The following is an 18,466-nucleotide window of genomic DNA, read 5'->3' on the forward strand; positions in this document are numbered from 1 at the left end:
CCCTTCCAGTTGCCCCAACAACATGGCAGCAGCAGAGCCTGCATCGGGCCCAGGAGACTCCAGGGAAGGCCTCACACGCCCACCTTCCCTGTCGCCAAACAGGCTGCTCCTATCATGGCGTCACCATCAACAATGGACAGACCTTCGCCGACCCCGAAGACTCCCTGTGCTCCCAGTGCACGTGCCGGGTGAGTGCCACAGTGGCGGGCCGAAGAAGGGCAAGGTCAGGCTGTGGGGCGGGGAACTGGGGCCCACACATTCTGTCCTTGGACATGTGGGGCTTCTACGGTGGCGAAGAATAAGAACATCAGAAGTGCCCTGATGCTGGATCAGACCAAGGGTCCATCCAGTCCAGCACTCTGTTCACACAGTGGCCAACCAGCCATCAGCCAGGGACGAACAAGGCTGGACATGGTGCAACAGCACCCACCCACCCATGTTCCCCAGCAACTGGGGCACACAGGCTGACTGCCTCAAATTCTAGAGATAGCACACCACTATCAGAGCTAGTAGCCATGGATAGCCTTCTCCTTGAGGAGTTTATCCAACCCGCTTTTAAAGCCATCCAAATGGGTGGCCATCACTACATCTTGTGGTGGTGAGTTCCATAGTTTAACCATGTGCTGTGTTAAGAAGTCTTTCCTTTTCTTTGTCCTGGATCTCCCACCCATCAGCTTCATGGGATGATCCCACTGGGTTCTAGTATAATGGGAGAGGGAGAAAAATGTCTCCCTCTCTACCTTCTCCGCACCTTGCCTAATTTTGTGCACCTATGTCAGGTCTGCCTTCAGCCTCCTTTTTCCCAAGCTAAACAATCCCAGCTGCTGTAACCTTCCCTCCTAGGCGAGATGCTCCAGCCCCTGGATCATTTCACCTCCCCTTTTCTGCACTTTTCCCAGCTACTGAATGCTACTGAACAGGACCTCTAGGGGGAGTTCCACATACTTTTTAAATTTATGATGTTTAAAAAAATATTATCTGAAAATATTATCTCCCATCTCCAAGGGAGACTCAGGGCAAGTGTCAGGATTAGTCCTCGCCAGGGTGCTGGGCCCTGGCAGGTGGCCAAAGAGGCCCAATGCTGGATAAAGTCCAGGAGGAGAAGGCTGTCCATGGCTACTAGCCCTGATGGTTGTGTGCTATCTCCAGTATTTGAGGCAGAAGCCTGTGCGCACCAGTTGCTGGGGATCATGGGTGGGAGGGTGCTGTTGCACCATGTCCTGGTTTGTGGGTCCCTGGCCAACGGTTGGTTGGCCACTGTGTGAACAGAGTGCTGGACTAGATGGACCCTTGGTCTGATCCAGCCTCAGGGCTCTTCTGATGTTCCAACCAATTGTGGTATTATATTTCTAAGCTTGGTCAGTCCAAGAGTGGAAAACAAGGATGGAAAAGAGGGGGCATCAACTCCCCCCTCCCCTATTCTTCCTTAAGGAAGGAAAGGAACCTCTCGTGCAAGCACTGAGTCATTACTGGCTCTTGGAGGGATGCCAGCTTTCGCTGACGTTTTCTTGGCAGGCCTTATAGCGGGGTGGTTTGCCGTTGCCTTCCCCGGCCGTTATTCCCTTTCCCCCAGCTAACTGGGTACTCATTTTACCGACCTCGGGAGGATGGAAGGCTGAGTCGACCCGAGCCAGCTGCCTGAAACCAGCTTCTGCTGGGATCGAACTCAGGCTGTGGGGAGAGTTTCGGCTGCAGAAACTGCTGCTTTACCGCTCTGCGCCACACAAGGCTCATATTCTTCCTTAAAACTTCCCAGAAATCCAAGGGGCTGCAGGTAATGCATCCATGTTAACTGTAGACCAGAAAGGGTTCAATCAGTATCAGTTTATCATTAGAAAAGAATCGAGTACAGTTGCTTTGGAGTGTAGATTCATTGGGAAACCTTCCAATTCCCCGTGGCGGCCGTAGCGTGAGAAAACCCAGTGATCTACAAAGAACGAGTGAGCCCGTTAATACGCCCATTTACGCTTTGGTGCAAGTGGGGCTGTGACCTGCAGGAAGGGGATTCCTCACCCTGGCCGACGGCACAAACCAAACAACGCACCCTTCCCTTCTTGCAGGCTGGTTCGGTCCAGTGCCTGAGGAAGCTCTGTGCCCCGGCCCCATCCTGTGCCCATCCTGTGCCCGGTCCGTGTGGCTGCCCCGTGTGCCAAGGTGAGTGATCCTGAATGGAAGATAGCCCCCAAATCAGCCTTCCAAATGTGTCAGACTACAACTCCCATCATCCTCAGAGCATATTCCCATGCTGGCTGGGGATTATGGGAGCCAGGTTGGGGAAGGCTGATTTCGAGCTTCGGACAGGTTACAGGATCCGAACCTACAGTATTCGACTGATAGCCCAAATACAGTAGAACTTGGAGGGCCCCATGGTGTTACCCGGAGCGGAGAGCGATGAAACAGGAGACGGCTTGAGGGTAGGATAGGAAGACAACTCCTGAGAGATGCAGCCAGGCACTCAAGCATATTAAGGGGCAGTGCAGCCAGCAAAGAAACGACAGGTCTGCACCTTTCTTGGATCCTCTATATGCTGCCCAGCACAGCTTTTGGGGGACGCACAGTTACAAGACGGGGGATCCTTGGCTCAGCAATACTACAAACGAGAAGGATCTTGGAATTGTTGTAGATCGCAAGCTGAATAGGAGCCAACAGTGCGATATGGCTGCAAGAAAGGCAAATGCTATTTTGGGCTGCATTAATAGAAGTTAATGCAATGGAAGTTAATATCAGTGGAAACTTCTCAAACTGGGGAGAGGCAACGAGTGGGGTACTGCAGGGCTCAGTCCTGGGCCCAGTGCTCTTCAACATTTTTATTAATGATTCAGATGAGGAGGTGCAGGGAACGCTTATCAGATTTGCAGATGACACCAAATTGGGTGGGATAGCTAATACCCTGGAAGACAGAAACAAACTTCAAAGTGATCTTGATAGGCTGGAGTGCTGGGCTGAAAACAAGAGGATGAAATTTAATAGGGATAAATGCCAAGTTCTACATCTAGGAAATAGAAACCAAAGGCACAGTTACAAGATGGGGGATACTTGGCTCAGCAATACTACAAACGAGAAGGATCTTGGAATTGTTGTAGATCGCAAGCTGAATAGGAGCCAACAGTGCGATATGGCTGCAAGAAAGGCAAATGCTATTTTGGGCTGCATGAATAGAAGTATAGCTTCCAAATCACGTGAGGTACTGGTTCCTCTCTATTCGGCCCTGGTTAGGCCTCAACTAGAGTATTGCATCCAGTTCTGGGCTCCACAATTCAAGAAGGACGCAGACCAGCTGGAGCGTGTTCAGAGGAGGGCAACCAGGATGATCAGGGGTCTGGAAGCAAAGCCCTATGAAGAGAGACTGAAAGAACTGGGCATGTTGAGCCTGGAGAAGAGAAGATTGAGGGGAGACATGAGAGCACTCTTCAAATACTTAAAAGGTTGTCACACAGAGGAGGGCCAGGATCTCTTCTCGATCCTCCCAGAGTGCAGGACACGGAATAACGGGCTCAAGTGAAAGGAAGCCAGATTCTGGCTGGACATCAGGAAAAACTTCCTGACTATTAGAGCAGTACGACAATGGAACCAGTTACCTAGGGAGGTTGTGGGCTCTCCCACACTAGAGGCCTCCAAGAGGCAGCTGGAAAACCATCTGTCAGGGATGCTGTAGGGTGGATTCCTGCATTGAGCAGGGGGTTGGACTCGATGGCCTTGTAGGCCCCTTCCAACTCTGCTATTCAATGATTCTATGATTAGACAGCATGAAGGGGCAGACAGGGAGGCATGAAGAGCCCAAGTGTGTGACCTCCTATGGGGCAGGGTGGGGGTGGGTGGGAATCCTTCTCTTTGGTTCTGAGGGCTCCGCTTCCTCCTCCCCAGGCTGCAGTTTTCAGGGGCACGAATACGGGGACGGGGAGGCCTTTGCTGCCCACAACAAGCCCTGTGAGGAATGCCAGTGCCTGGTAAGCCATGAGGCAGAGGGGGCTGATGCGGGTGGGGCTGGGGGGGGGGTTGTATCTGGCCGGACGAGGGTGGCCCTTGGCCCTGCCTGCTGAGGATTGCGTCAGCTGCAGTCCAAAGCATCTGGAAGACGCCAGGCTGGGCAAGGCTGTTCTGCACGGACTAGCAGTGGCTCTCCAGGAATTCAAGGGGGGGTCTTTTGCAGCCCGAACTGGAGCTGTGGGGAATTGAACTTGGAGCCGTACACAGGGACTCCTCTTCCCAGGGGCCGCTGTGTCTCCTCGCCAACTTTGGGGAGCGTGCAGCCAACCTCTGGGTGCCACAGGCATTGTGCTTCCAAATGGAGCCTTTGACGTGGGCGGCGCCGGCCCGGCCCGGCTTTTCTTGTGTCCACCTGGAGAACGAGACCTCCAGTTCCACCCAGTCTGTGTTTGGTGGACGAGGGCGAAACGGGGAGGGTGGCACAGGTGGCGTGAGGGCACAGGGCGGACCCATCCCCGCACGGCGGCTCCAGTCCGAGGGTTTGCTAGAGGGGCGTGCCTACACTCATACACAGACACACACTTGGTCGTCTCTCCTTCCTCCCCAGAGAGGCGAGGTCTCCTGCGGGCCCCGCCTGTGTCCCACCCCACTCTGCCCCCACCCGTCGCGCGACCCGTGTGGCTGCCCCACCTGCGATGCCTGCAGCTTCCACGGGCGAGATTGCCTGGACGGCGAGCCCTTCGCTGACCCCCGGGACGCCTGCCGCCAGTGCAAGTGTCTGGTAAGGAAGGCTGGGTGGGGAGGCAAGGGCAGCGGCAGCGTTGCCCGTCCTCACTGTGGCACAGCTCCCCTCCCTCTGGCAGCCCCGTGCCGTGGCCCACACGTGGCCCTCTGATGCTTCCACAGCTGGGGAGAATGAGGGTTTAATCCAGTCGGTCTGGAGGGCACTACTGCCTTAACCTCTCAGTCCTAACCGCCCGTGGCTACGAACCCTCCGTGCCTCTGCTGGCCTCGTTCCCTTCTGTCAGCCCTTTCTCTCCTCTTCTCCGTCCCTTGCCTCTTCTTTCCGAAGGCAGAGTGTAAGCGCCTTGCAGCTGAGACCTGTCCTTTCCCTTCTCCCTTTTTTTTCCTGTGTTAATTGCTTACGTTTCCTTTCTAACGTGCCCTGCACCACTGGGGTAGTGGTGAATTCCGAAGTGCCTCCATAACCCCACAGAGATTCCAAGATGCCGGTAACATCATGGATCCAGATCAACAAACCAATTCTAGAAGATCTCGTCTTTGCCAGGAGCTGGGGGCGGGTCTTGTCTAGACACCCTGTACACCCCACGGTGGCTGCGTAGTGGCGCTGTGTTGTTTATACGACGCAACCGCCATCTCGCAGCCACACTGAGTTTCTAATCCCGAAACTGCACTTTTTCCCAGTGTGGTTTTACCGTGATTTTTTTAGTGGCTTCGAGGTCACACCATATTGTTTCTCCGTCTGTCAGTGGTGGCCTCGGTTCGGGTTCAGTCAGTGGGGGCGGATGCAAGTCCAGGGCTTAGTCCAGGAAGCAGGGCAGGGGGTGGGCTTGATGTGGCTGAAGAGCCACTGGCGTTGAAGTTATTTGGCCTGAAAACCCCACGCTCTCTCCTACCGTCTAAATTTATTATTCCCGCCCTGCAGCAGCGAAGCTTCGGGGTTTTGAGGGAATCAACTGCAAAGCAGCGCCGTACAGACAGCCCCCAAGTCTTTTGGAAAGCGAATGGGTCTGAAATATGCATCTAAGACCAACGCACACACCCCAAATGCTTTGCATTTCCCAAAAGTCCCAGGGATTTGGCCCTCTGGCTCTAACACTGTCATGCACATGGACATGAGAGTAATAACAACCGGAGTAATAGTAACAGCAACAACACAATGAACGTGCCCCTTCTGGACTTCAAGTGGCCTTCTGTTACTCCTTGAACCTAGATTTGTAGGGCTTGGCCACCTCCTGTGGAGACCGCAGGCATCACCAATTCCTGCTGTTGCGTAGGTGAAATGTGCGCCGTAAATGCTCAGTCAGTAAAGGGCAGGGCCCGGTTTCTCCCTGTCCCGCAGAGTGGCACCGTGACGTGCTCGCCCGCGCCGTGCCCACCCACCTCCTGCCAGAACCCTGTCACTCCGCCTGGCCAGTGCTGTCCCAAATGCACGGGGGCCTGCCTCTACCACGGGAGGCTGTACCAGAGCGGGGAGGCCTTCGGTGCGCCCCAAGATGCTTGCCGCACCTGCACTTGCCTGGTGAGTGAGGGAAGTGGGGCTGGCAACCCGTGGGGCAGGCTGGCAGAGGGCCTTGGCCCAGTGGCACCCTCCCCTGGACGCCGCGGCGGTGCATGCCCAGGGCAAGCGCAATGCACTGCACAAGGATTTTGGAGGGAGGGCAAAAAATCCCACTGGTTCCAACTGTAGGATCGCAGGAAGCTGTCTCATACTTCAGCAGGATCTGTATTACTGCTTTAAAACGGTTTATAACAGCAGTGACAACTGTTGGGGCCCAGGACACACGCCACAGACGGTTTTTAAAACGGCTTTCAAAGTGATATTATCCTGCTTGATGCCTCGTCGGTATTATGTGCCTTGACCTGCAGCCGCTTTTCAGGGTTTCAGGCTGGGGTCGTTCCCAGCCCTACCTGGAGATGCCAGGATTTGAATCCGGGACCTTCTGAACGCAACACAGGTGCCCTGCCGTTGAACTGCAGCAGTGGCTAACAGGCTCAAGTCAGGGAGACCGCACGACCCTTGTCCTGAAATTGATTCATGGGTAGCCTTAAAGCCTAGCTCAAAGTGCTGGCTTTAACAGGTAAACGCCTTCTGGGCCCCACATACTTGAAGGAGCACCGCTTTATTTATTTGTTCATTCATTCTCTCATTTACAAAATTTGTATACTGTTCCGTGTCTGAAACAGATTCCAGAGCGGTGAACATAAGAATTAAAATAGTAAAAGAGACAAAAATTAAAACACCATTAAAATTATCCCCCAGCTCCTTAGGGTCTTGGCACCTTTGCAAGGGACCCTCTCGTAGATCCCCGTCTGCAAGGTGGTCAGGAGGTGAGGTGTGTGTGTCCAGTTCAGGGCCTTCTCGGTTGGGGCACCTCCCTGGGTTTCAAACTGCCTCCAGGCACATCTGGCCTGTTTGAGACCCCTGTGTTGGTTGCCGTTTTGTTTCCAGGTGGAAGTGAAGGTGCTGATGCTGACCTGGTAACAGGAAATATGAATACAAGCCAACAGTGCGATGTGGCTGCAGGAAAGGCAAATGCTATTTTGGGCTGCATTCATAGAATCATAGAATAGCAGAGTTGAGATGGAGAACGGGGACAGGGCATAGAATAGCAGTCTAGAGATGGAGAACGGGGACAGGGCATGTGGGGAGATGCAGTGGATATCAGCCTATTGATGGGGCTCCTTTGAATTCATACATCAAGGAAGAACTTGCAAGTGTTTTGCAGGTCTCCGTACTGGGGAACTGAGGCTATCATAGAATCATAGAATAGCAGAGTTGGAAGGGGCCCACAAGGCCATCGAGTCCAACCCCCTGCTCAATGCAGGAATCCACCCTAAAGCATCCCCGACAGATGGGTGTCCAGCTGCCTCTTGAAGGCCTCTAGGGTGGGAGAGCCCACAACCTCCCTAGGGAACTGATTCCATTGTCGTACTGCTCTAACAGTCAGGAAGTTTTTCCTGATGTCCAGCTGGAATCTGGCTTCCTTTAACTTGAGCCCGTTATTCCGTGTCCTGCACTCTGGGAGGATCGAGAAGAGATCCTGGCCCTCCTCTGTGTGACAACCCTTTAAGTATTTGAAGAGGGCTCTCATGTCTCCCCTCAATCTTCTCTTATCCAGGCTAAACATTCCCAGTTCTTTCAGTCTCTTCATAGGGCTTTGTTTCCAGACCCCTGATCATCCTTGGAAGTAGAGCTTCCAAATTGCGTGAGGTCCTGGTTCCTCTCTATTTGGCCCTGGTTAGGCCTCATCTAGAGTATTGCATCCAGTCCTGGGCTCCACAATTCAAGAAGGACGCAGATAAGCTGCAGCGTGTTCAGAGGAGGGCAACGAGGATGATCAGAGGTCTGGAAACAAAGCCCTATGAAGAGAGACTGAAAGAACTGGGCATGTTGATCCTGGAGAAGACATCAGGAGAAACTTCCTGACTGTTAGAGCAGTCCGACAATGGAACCCGTGACCTAGGGAGGTTGGGGGCTCTCCCACACTAGAGGCCTTCAAGAGGCAGCTGGACAAGCATCTGTCAGGGATGCTTTAGGGTGGATTCCTGCACTGAGCAGGGGGTTGGACTCGATGGCCTTGTAGGTCCCTTCCAACTCTGCTATTCTATGATTCTATGAAAATTGTGTGTGTGTATGTGTGTCTGAGTGTGCATGTATTCAGGACAAAAGTTATGGCTTAACGTCTACCACATGCAAAAAACTAACCACTGGTATGTGTGGGGGCTTCTTTTCCCCCTTGCTCCTCCCTCCCTCCCTCCACAGGCCGAAGTTGTGACCTGCCAGCCGAAGCCTTGCCCCCAGCAGTGCGCTCACCCCTTGCCTCCCACCGCCCCGGCTTGCTGCCCCACCTGCGAGGGCTGCCTCTACGAGGGCCAGAGGCACGGCGACCGCCAGGCCTTCACCCCGCCCTCCGACCCCTGCCAGCGCTGCAGCTGCCTGCGTGGCAACGTCCTCTGCAGCCCCGTGGTTTGTCCCCAGGTGTCGTGTGCCTCCCCCAGTCGCAGGCCTGGCCAGTGCTGCCCACAATGCCCAGGTAAGGGCCGAAGAGGCGTGGCAAGGGCCTGGCGCGCGTGGGAGCCACGCGGAATTCAAGGGGACGTCCTCCTGGACGCGTGGGCGTTGGGTCCAGGGTGCTGGGCTGCAGTGGCTCTTCCCGCCTGACTCTTTCTCTCACCTGCGCACCCCGGGGTGGGCTGTCCAGGACGGAGGGTGGACTGCGTGGTTCGTGGGATGTGAGAGGGCTCTTCTCGCCTGAGCACCGGGGCTGAAGATATATGTGGTCGAGGCGAGGGGCAGGGGAATGGCACTTGGGGGGAGCCCTAACCTCCCCTCTCCCTGCTCCCCTGTAGTTTGCCAGCATGCAGGCCGCGAGCACCCCGAAGGCTCCCAATGGCTGTCACCCTTGGACCCTTGTCAACAGTGCTCCTGTGTGGTAAGACCCCCGCTGCGGCTTCCTGGCCAGAGCCGGGGCCTCCCGCCCCCCCATCTGCCCCCCTTCTCTTGCCCTCCGCAAACCACCCCACCACCCCAAAGCCGCTGCAGTGCCAACCCCCGCTGGGAATTGTCCTCACTTGTGCTCCATCCCGTTCAAGCATCTCTTGACCCGGCCGTCTGGGGTAACGCTATCGCCCCTCTCCCCCGTCCGCCTTACCGAGTGGCAGGAAAGCTTAGGAAGACTCCCCCCCTTCCCCATCCTTTTACAACTCTTCACACAACCCGCCCCAAGAGTTTTAAACAGAAGAAAGAGGGGTCTCTCTGTTCTCTTCCGGACGGCTGAGGAGTGAGGAGAAGGAATAAACGGATCCGTTTTCCCTTCTCGTATTTAAAATGAAGGGAAGAGGCCCTATTTCTCCTCTTCCTCTACCCCTTCCTGGGCAGCAGGAAAGAACTGGAAGGAGCCCCCCTTTGTCTTCGTTTTACAGCTCTTTGGACAAGTTCTCAGGGTAACATCCCAAAGGGTTTTAAAAGCAGGAAGGAAAGAAGCCCTATGAGGAGAGACTGAAAGAACTGGGCATGTTGAGCCTGGAGAAGAGAAGATGGAGGGGAGACATGATAGCACTCTTCTAATACTTAAAAGGTTGTCACACAGAGGAGGGCCAGGATCTCTTCTCGATCCTCCCAGAGTGCAGGACACGGAATAATGGGCTCAAGTGACAGGAAGCCAGATTCCAGCTGGACATCAGGAAAAACTTCCTGACTGTTAGAGCAGTACGACAATGGAACCAGTTACCTAGGGAGGTTGTGGCCACTCCCACACTAGAGGCCTTCAAGAGGCAACTGGACAACCCTCTGTTGGGGATGCTTTAGGGTGGATTCCTGCATTGAGCAGGGGGTTGGACTCGATGGCCTTGTGGGCCCCTTCCAACTCTGCTATTCTATGATTCTATGATAGCCTCAGTTCCCCAGTACGGAGACCTGCAAAACACTTGCAAGTTCTTCCTTGATGTATGAATTCAAAGGAGCCCCATCAATAGGCTGATATCCACTGCATCTCCCCACACGCCCCGTCCCCGTTCTCCATCTCTTTGCAGAGCGGAGAGACCTTCTGTGAGTCGGTTCCCTGCGAAGAGACGCTCTGCTCCCACCCGGCTCCGGGACCCGGCCAGTGCTGCCCGCTCTGCCATGACTGCCTCTTCGAAGGCGAGCGCTACGCCCACGGGGAGGCCTTCAAGCCCGAGTCTTGCCTCCAGTGCACCTGCCAGGTGGGTCCCCCCTCTCCTGCAGATCATGCGCTCATTCCAGGGAGGGACGTTGTGGCTTCTAGTCCAGCGGTGGACGAGGGGCTGGGAGGTGGCTTCCGGGGACCAGGTGGCGAAACCGATCCTCTTGCTTTCCCCCTTTGCAGGACGGGAACGTCCGCTGCGAGGTGATCCAGTGCCCGCTGGCGACGTGCGCTCACCCGGTGACAGAGCCGGGGGTCTGCTGCCCCCGCTGTAAAGGTGCCGGCATGCTTTGCCTCCGACGGACTTTGCTTAGAGCTTAGGAGAGACACCTCCATGGCCCCAACCCATCCCTGGGACTTAAAACGGGTCCCATAATCCAACTATAGTAAGGGAGGCAGTGGTGGTGAAAATGTGAACCACAGGAACCCAAAAAGCGACCACCGTAGAAACAAAATATACCCAATGAATTAAATCGTCATTCAAAAATTACACACACTTGTTTTTTACTAGAATAACTATTTACAATCCAATACTAATACATTGCAGAAAATCCCACCCATAGACATCAAACACTTCCATCTAATCACATCAACAGTATATTAAGACCAAATTCAGTCAACAAGGTACCTTGTTGACTGAATTTGGTCTTAATATACTGTTGATGTGATTAGATGGAAGTGTTTGATGTCTATGGGTTGGATTTTTTGCAATGATTGTTTAAATTTGGTTTGAAATGATTGTCAAGTACAACTGAATACTATTGATATGTACTGAAATGCTACACTGATGTGGTAGTTGATGGTTGTAGTCTTGTGTTAGTATTGGATTGTAAATAGTTATTCTAGTAAAAACAAGTGTGTGTAATTTTTGAATGACGATTTAATTCATTGGGTTTATTTTGTTTCTATGGTGGTCGCCTTTTGAGTTCCTTTTGTTCCCATAATCCAGCACCGAAGCAGGTGACTCTCTGTGGCTGATGGGCTCATGTGCCCCACCCCCAACGCCAGGGGTTTGGGGGCTTCTCAGTTGGCAGCCGTGACAAAGGGAAGAGCCACAGCGGAGCCGTGCTCTTCTGGGGCAGCAAATTCTCATCCTAAAGACCCCAGTCAATTACATCCCCTGGATCTAGTGCCCCTGGTGTCTTGGAGGTGGTACTACAGGCAACAGAAGAGCAGGGGGCTGGTTTCACTTGGCGGGTGGGGGGCGGGCACGCTGGGTCTGACCGCTGCCCCTGCCCCATTCCACAGGCTGCGTGTACGAGGGCCGGGAGCGTGCCGACGGCAGCAGCTGGCTTTCCTCCTCCGTGCCCTGCATGGCCTGCATGTGCGTGGACGGCGTGGCCACCTGTGCCAAGATCGTCTGCATCAGCTCCTGCGTCAACCAGATTGACGTTCCTGGGGAATGCTGCCCACTGTGTGCAGGTACGGCGCACCATCATTGATTGCATTTTTATACCGCCCAATAGCCGAAGCTCTCTGAGCGGTTTACAGAACTTAAAACTACAACAATATTTCCAATATACCATCCACAATATCACAATCGTATTCAAAAGTATACTAAATGCAAGTTTACAGCATAACAGAGCAGATAAGGAGGGAAATAACTTGGTTGGAATATTTCTCCCCCTGAAGCAGCACCTCCCAAACTTCAGCTCCAGCCTTGCTTTTAAAATCTCCAAATGTGGGGGGGGGGGGAGGGGAGCAGGTGGAATAGCTCACCCTTGGTGGAACAGCGTTTTTCTCCCCTCCTTTCCACCTTGGCGTGGAGGAGAGGGGCCTGGGAAAGTGACGCTGAGCAACTGTGTGGAAAAGGAAGGACTGGAGCCCAGTGGGATGTGGGAGAGACTTGGGGGCCAGAATTGCTGGACAGGGGAACGGGGCTGCGACACCACCCCCTCACACACAAGGCTTTGATGCGCACCCCTCCCTCAGGCTAAGCACCACCCCTTAAATACCTGAGGAAGGGGGGAAAAAGAAAAGTATAACCTTTCCCTTATAGCAGAGGGGAAAGCTAAGGAGGTTTGGAAAAGGCTTCTCTGTGAATATAGCAGGCTGGAGGTTTAATGTAATGTGTTTATTTAAGAACCAATAGAGCAGGAGACACAGCCAAGCTGACACGTGGTTTTATGGTAGCAAAAAAAAGAAAATGTTTATTGTTGTTTACAGTTCTTAGTTCCTTTGAATTCTATTCCAATCCTGCCTATTCTTAATAATACTGGTAGTAACTAATCTAATAATAAGAATCCTTAGTCATAGAATCATAAAACAGCAGAGTTGGAAGGGGCCTACAAAGTCATCACGTCCAACCCCCTGCTCAATGCAGGAATCCACCCTAAAGCATCCCTGACAGATGGTAGTCCAGCTGCCTCTTGGAGGCCTCTAGTGTGGGAGAGCCCACAACCTCAACAGGCAACTGATTCCATTGTTGTACTGCTCTAACAGTCAGGAAGTTTTTCCTGATGTCCAGCTGGAATCTGGCTTCCTTTAACTTGAGCCCGTTATTCCGTGTCCTGCACTCTGGGAGGATCGAGAAGAGATCCTGGCCCTCCTCTATGTGACAACCTTTTAATGTCCCCATGATCTAATTTTCAGTCACTCCTCACACAACTCCTGACAAGAAATCACTCAGCTAAACACATCCACCCTCCAAACCCAATCACCAACCGAACCCCTTAAACCACTCAGCTCCCCCATATATAGACTCCTCCCCCTTTACACAGCATCACCAGCCACACCCACTCAGTCCAACATTCCGCACTCTCTAGACATACTCATGCAGACATACCTAAATGAATAGAAATGTGGGTAACGCCACAGGGGAGGGGGGTTCCTTTCTCCTTCTTTAAGAACCAGAGCATCATCTCTGGGAGTGGACCAGGCAACCCAGGAGGAGAACAGATTGCGAGTCGGAAGTCACAACTTATGACCCACCTCAAGCTGACTGCAGCTTCACCAACCACATTCCATGTTTTTGGCAGTCCCTCGTTTTCACAGACACCACCCAGCAGCAAAACCAGGACTTTTGAGACCTTGATGGGCCTCAAAAGTCAAAAACAACATGTGTTGTTGGTGGGTTACATGTGGCTCAGCGGATCACACATTGTGCTGGCCCCGATGCAGTGACCCAAGAGCCTAAGATAGATTGTGCAGGGGGATTTCGGGGGAGAAACGTGCGTGGCCTTTATTTTGACACAGCCTGGCCAGGAATGATGCAAGAGCATGGTCACGACCCGCTCACCTTGAGGTTCCTTTTTACCTTTTTCTTTAAAGCAGAGCTTTCCAAACTGTGTGTCACGACACGTTAGTGTGTCAGCTGCAGTGTGCAGGTGTGTCACGCGAATGTAACGAGAAACCTCTGTCTTGCTGTGAAATAAGCAAGACCAACTTGCATGCATTTTTATGCAGCAAAGGTGCCGATTAGTATGGTACACTAGTACATTCCCCTTCCGTTGTATCCGCGTATGCGCAGCACGGTCAAGGGATCATACAGGTACTGCACATGTGCAGGATGCATAATCGGGTCGAAACGGCTGATTCCGCGTCACTTCCGGCTGCATTCGAGAAATCCCGTGGGTCCAGTTTTTTGATAGAACGTCTCAACCGCCGCTCGACAAAATTGGTTCATTGTGAAAAGTCTTGGAAATGTACGTCACTATCTTGCAAATCATATATTTTAAAAAATATAAATGAAAGGTTTTGATGAGATATGTTGTGTCCCCATACATTTCGTTACTACAATTTATGTACGGATCTCTTACAAGGGGTTAGTTTTTAACACTAGTAAAACTGAATTACTGTGTCGCGAAACGATGCACGTCTAAAAAGTGTGTCACCAACATGAAAAGTTTGGAAAGCTCTGCTTTAAAGGATCCCAACCATGAATGCAGTCGGTATACAGCTGCCCACTCTATGGATTAATCTTCCTTTCTGTTCCCACCTAATAGAATCATAGAATAGCAGAGTTGGAAGGGGCCTACAAGGCCATCGAGTCCAACCCCCTGCTCAACCTCTGGACCTCTGCTTTTGCTCTGCCACTGGTTCAGCGATTCTCTGACCCTTTTTGGTCCCACAGCAACCAGCTCGACACTTTGTGCACCTTTTTATTCACCTGTTACTTTACCTCTGCCACTGTAGAAATCAGTACCTTACCTCTGGTACTTAAAGAATCCAATCCAGCGTGAAACAAAATAACTTTCATTTAACAGGAAGTAAGTTTGTGCATTTTATCAAGGTTGTGGTTTCATTCGTTTCAGTACTTGGTTGTTACAATAAAGATGTCATGTATCCTCGCCTACTCTACCTTCTAAAGTCCTATTCTAACTCCTCCTGCTCCCTCTTATTCCCAAAACAATAAACCGCAGATCCTACACTAATCTATCCTCCTCAGCAGACAGACCCTGCCCAACTTTCTTCAACTACCAACTACTAACTACCAACTGATTTTTAATTGTCTTTCCCCTTCACACACTCAAATCCAACAGCCGATCAGCATTCACTCCAGCATTCCATTCACTCACTCCCCCTCCCAACAGAATTAACTAATTATTATTATTATTATTATTATTATTATTTATTTATTTATTTATATAGCACCATCAATGTACATGGTGCTGTACAGAGTAAAACAGTAAATAGCAAGACTCTGCCGCATAGGCTTACAATCTAATAAAATCATAGTAAAACAATAAGGAGGGGAAGAGAATGCCAACAGGTACAGGGTAGGATAAGCAGGCACAGGGTAGGGTAAAACTAACAGTAGAAAGTAACAGTAGAAGTCTGCACAACATCAAGTTTTAAAAGTTTTAGGAAAAAGAAAAGTTTTTAGTTGAGCTTTAAAAGCTGCGGTTGAACTTGTAGTTCTCAAATGTTCTGGAAGAGCGTTCCAGGCGTAAGGGGCAGCAGAAGAAAATGGACGGAGCCGAGCAAGGGAAGTAGAGGCCCTTGGGCAGGCGAGAAACATGGCATCAGAGGAGCGAAGAGCACGAGCGGGGCAATAGTGTGAGATGAGAGAGGAGAGATAGGAAGGAGCTAGACCGTGAAAAGCTTTGAAGGTCAACAGGACCTTACCAGCCCTATCATACAAAGTCTTAACAGCATTTACATAACAGATATATAGCATACAACAGTGAAACATCACAAGCACCTCTCCCTTCAGACCACTTGGGCTCTCTGGGAAGACCTGAATAGGTTCTTCCTAGTGGGTTCTCTGGTAGATATCACATCACGTCTTGTACAGTTGTTGTTGTTTTAATGTATTGATTCTTGCCCAAAGGACAAGGTGGCTTGGAAAAGGTTGGCAGATCATGGTGCATATGCTGATCCCATGTTTGCTTGCAGTCAACAGGTTCAGTAGGTTTTGTGTATTATTTTCAGAACCTACAAAACCTGTTTGACCAGAGACAGTGTTAGGACAAAAGAAATGTGTATGTATGCTATGGGAAGTAATGCCTCTTTCAAATACTGTCTGTCTCCTGCCTTGAAGATTTTGTATATTCCCTCTCCTTCAAGCAGCAGCAATCCTACTGGAGCCACATGGGGCTGCATTTTACATTCCCCCTCACCAAATCCCACTCTTGGCTTCTCTCCTCCCAGACTGCAGCTACGAGGGCCGTGTGTACGGACCGGGTGAGAGTTTCCAGCCAGGACAGGACCCCTGTGAAATCTGCACCTGTGAGGTGAGGACCAGGTTCCTTGAAGAATTATGGGGCGGGTTCATCTTGAGGTCATTTTGTCCACCCCCTGCCTTAATAGACTTCTATAGCCAAACCACCCCTAAAGCAGCCTTCCCTAATCTGATGCCCTCCAGAAGTTTTAACTCCCAGGATTCCTGACCATTGGCCATGTTGGCAGGGGCTGATGGGAGTTGAAGGCCAAAACACCTGGAGGGCGCCAGGTTGGGGAGGCCCTGAAAGGCCAGCTTCCCATCCCGTAACCACCGTGCCCCTCCCCTGCCATTTCCTGCAAGCAAGGAAAGGTAACGGCTAAACGCGGAGTGATTCTTTGCACCCGCCGATGTTTCTGGCCAAGTTGGAAACAACTTAATTTCGTCTCTTCAAATAGAGATCGACTCATGCAGTTACTGCTTTGGCAGCTAGAGGTCAGTATTTATCTCGCCAGCCCACCAGGACGGAGCATCACAGCCAGGACGGCTGTTCAACATTTTGAATGAGGAAACAGCCATGCTGGATCGGACCAGGAGGGTCCACTGCCATGTAGTTCCACTAAGGGAAACAAAGGGCGTGGTGTGTTTTTCACCACTTTCCCCCCTGGGATACGCCCTGGCAAAAGCCAGCTCAGTTCGTACCACGCAAAGAGTAGACAGAAAGTGGAGTGTTGGCATATTTAGAGAAATCCAAACTCTTGTTCAGCAAAGTGCCTTCCTTAGGAACAGCTAGAACTCCCCACGTGGGGAGCAAGCTTTCGGGTTCCACATAACTCCGCTGTGGCACCCCGGCTGTGGAACGAGCTCCCCAGAGAGGTCCGCCTGGCGCCTACACTGTACTCTTTTTGTCGCCAGCTGAAGACCTTTTTATTCTCTCAGTCTTTTAACACTTAATTTTAACTTAAATTTAAATTGCACTGTTCTAACTCTGTATTTTAATCTTATATCAATTTTTGCTGTGTGGTTTTATCCTGGTTGTGCTTTTTAAGAGGCAGCTGGACAGCCCTCTGTCAGGGATGCTTTAGGGTGGATTCCTGCATTGAGCAGGGGGTTGGACTCGATGGCCTTGTAGGCCCCTTCCAACTCTGCTATTCTATGATTTTATACTGTATTTTGTATTTGTGTTTTTAACCTGTTGGTTGTTTTATTATGGTTTTAGTTTTTGTGAACCGCCCAGAGAGCTTCGGCTATTGGGCGGTATAAAAATGTAATAAATAAATAAAATAAAAAAATAAAATAACTCTTCCTCAGGCTGGCTGTTAAACTCCACTGTGATGGGTGCGCCCCTTGTGAGCTTCTTTCCTAATTAACGAGGCGCTTCAAGGAAACGATTTCCCCATTATTATTATTTGTGAACCGCCCAGAGAGCTTCGGCTGTGGGGCGGTATATAAATGTAATAAATAAGTAAATAAATTATTTTTATTTATTACATTTGTATGCCGCCCCATAGGCAAGGCTCTCTGGGCGGTTTACATAGGATCAAGACACTTAAAAACAATATACAAAAATTTTAAATCACAAAAACATACAATTTAAAACCACAAAAACATACAAAAACAAACCCAGGCTAATTACATATTGCTAAATGCCTGGGAGAAGAGAAAAAGATTTTTGACCTGGCGCCGAAAAGATAACAATGTCAGCGCCAGGCAGGCCTGCTCAGGGAGAATGTTCCACAGTTGGGGGGGCCACCACAGAAAAGGCCCTCTCGTTGCTGTCCTCCAAGCTTCCCTCGAAGTAGGCATCCAGAGGAGGACCTTGGATGTTGAAAGTAGTGTACAGGTAGGTTCATGTCGGGAGAGGCGTTCCGTCAGGTATTGTGGTCCCAAGCCGTGTGAGGCTTTATAGGTTAAAACCAGCACCGTGAATCGGGCTTGGAAACATACAGGCAGCCAATGCAAGCAGGCCAGAGTGGGACATTAGAGAGTCACGTCCTTCTCTGTGACAGGTTGGGCCTGAGGCCCGTGAAGCACCAAAGCGAATCTGCTGGCCGGAAAGGGTTTTGCTTCAAGAAGCAGGACGGAGTCGCTTCTCAACGAGGAGCCCTGACCTGCCTGCTTAGTGCTTCACTCACCAGTGATTCTCCTGCTGCCGCTCTGGGCAGGTACGGCCGCGCACCGCACAAAGCAGCAGGAGTTCACAGCAGCTGGAGGAAGGGGGGATCAGGACCTGTAACTTGGCCCTCCTTTTCCCAGAAAAGATCCGTGTAGAACAGCCTTCCTCAACCTGGGGTTCTCCGGATGTGTTGGACTGCATCTCCCAGAATGCCCCAGCCAGCTGGCTGGGGCATTCTGGGAGTTGTAGTCCAACACATCCGGAGCGCCCCAGGTTGAGGAAGGCTGGGGTAGAACAAGACGGAGAGCTCAGGAGGAAACCGGGGATGTCTCTCGGAGGAGGAGGGAAGGCACAGAGGCAGAAAGGGCCCAATCCGTCACAGGGAAGGACGTTACTCTCTAACGGGGCACGTGT

The 18,466-nt window shown here is 51.5% G+C and overlaps 1 protein-coding gene across 1 annotated transcript in view; it reads left to right on the forward strand.

Annotated features, from left to right (window-relative positions):
- The window catches only part of KCP (kielin cysteine rich BMP regulator), an 88,595-nt gene that overhangs the window by 47,989 nt on the left and 22,140 nt on the right, over positions 1 to 18,466 (forward strand). Inside the window, exons 29-39 of the mRNA XM_063134496.1 lie at positions 103 to 188; positions 2,061 to 2,154; positions 3,865 to 3,947; positions 4,535 to 4,708; positions 6,011 to 6,190; positions 8,435 to 8,705; positions 9,022 to 9,104; positions 10,204 to 10,374; positions 10,518 to 10,611; positions 11,583 to 11,756; positions 15,927 to 16,009. Of these exons, the coding sequence (XP_062990566.1) occupies positions 103 to 188; positions 2,061 to 2,154; positions 3,865 to 3,947; positions 4,535 to 4,708; positions 6,011 to 6,190; positions 8,435 to 8,705; positions 9,022 to 9,104; positions 10,204 to 10,374; positions 10,518 to 10,611; positions 11,583 to 11,756; positions 15,927 to 16,009 (1,493 nt within the window). The remainder of the gene's footprint in view (positions 1 to 102; positions 189 to 2,060; positions 2,155 to 3,864; positions 3,948 to 4,534; positions 4,709 to 6,010; positions 6,191 to 8,434; positions 8,706 to 9,021; positions 9,105 to 10,203; positions 10,375 to 10,517; positions 10,612 to 11,582; positions 11,757 to 15,926; positions 16,010 to 18,466) is intronic.

This window comes from Elgaria multicarinata, chromosome 9 (genome assembly GCF_023053635.1).
Source record: "Elgaria multicarinata webbii isolate HBS135686 ecotype San Diego chromosome 9, rElgMul1.1.pri, whole genome shotgun sequence".
NCBI classification, from domain to species: Eukaryota; Metazoa; Chordata; class Lepidosauria; order Squamata; family Anguidae; genus Elgaria; species Elgaria multicarinata.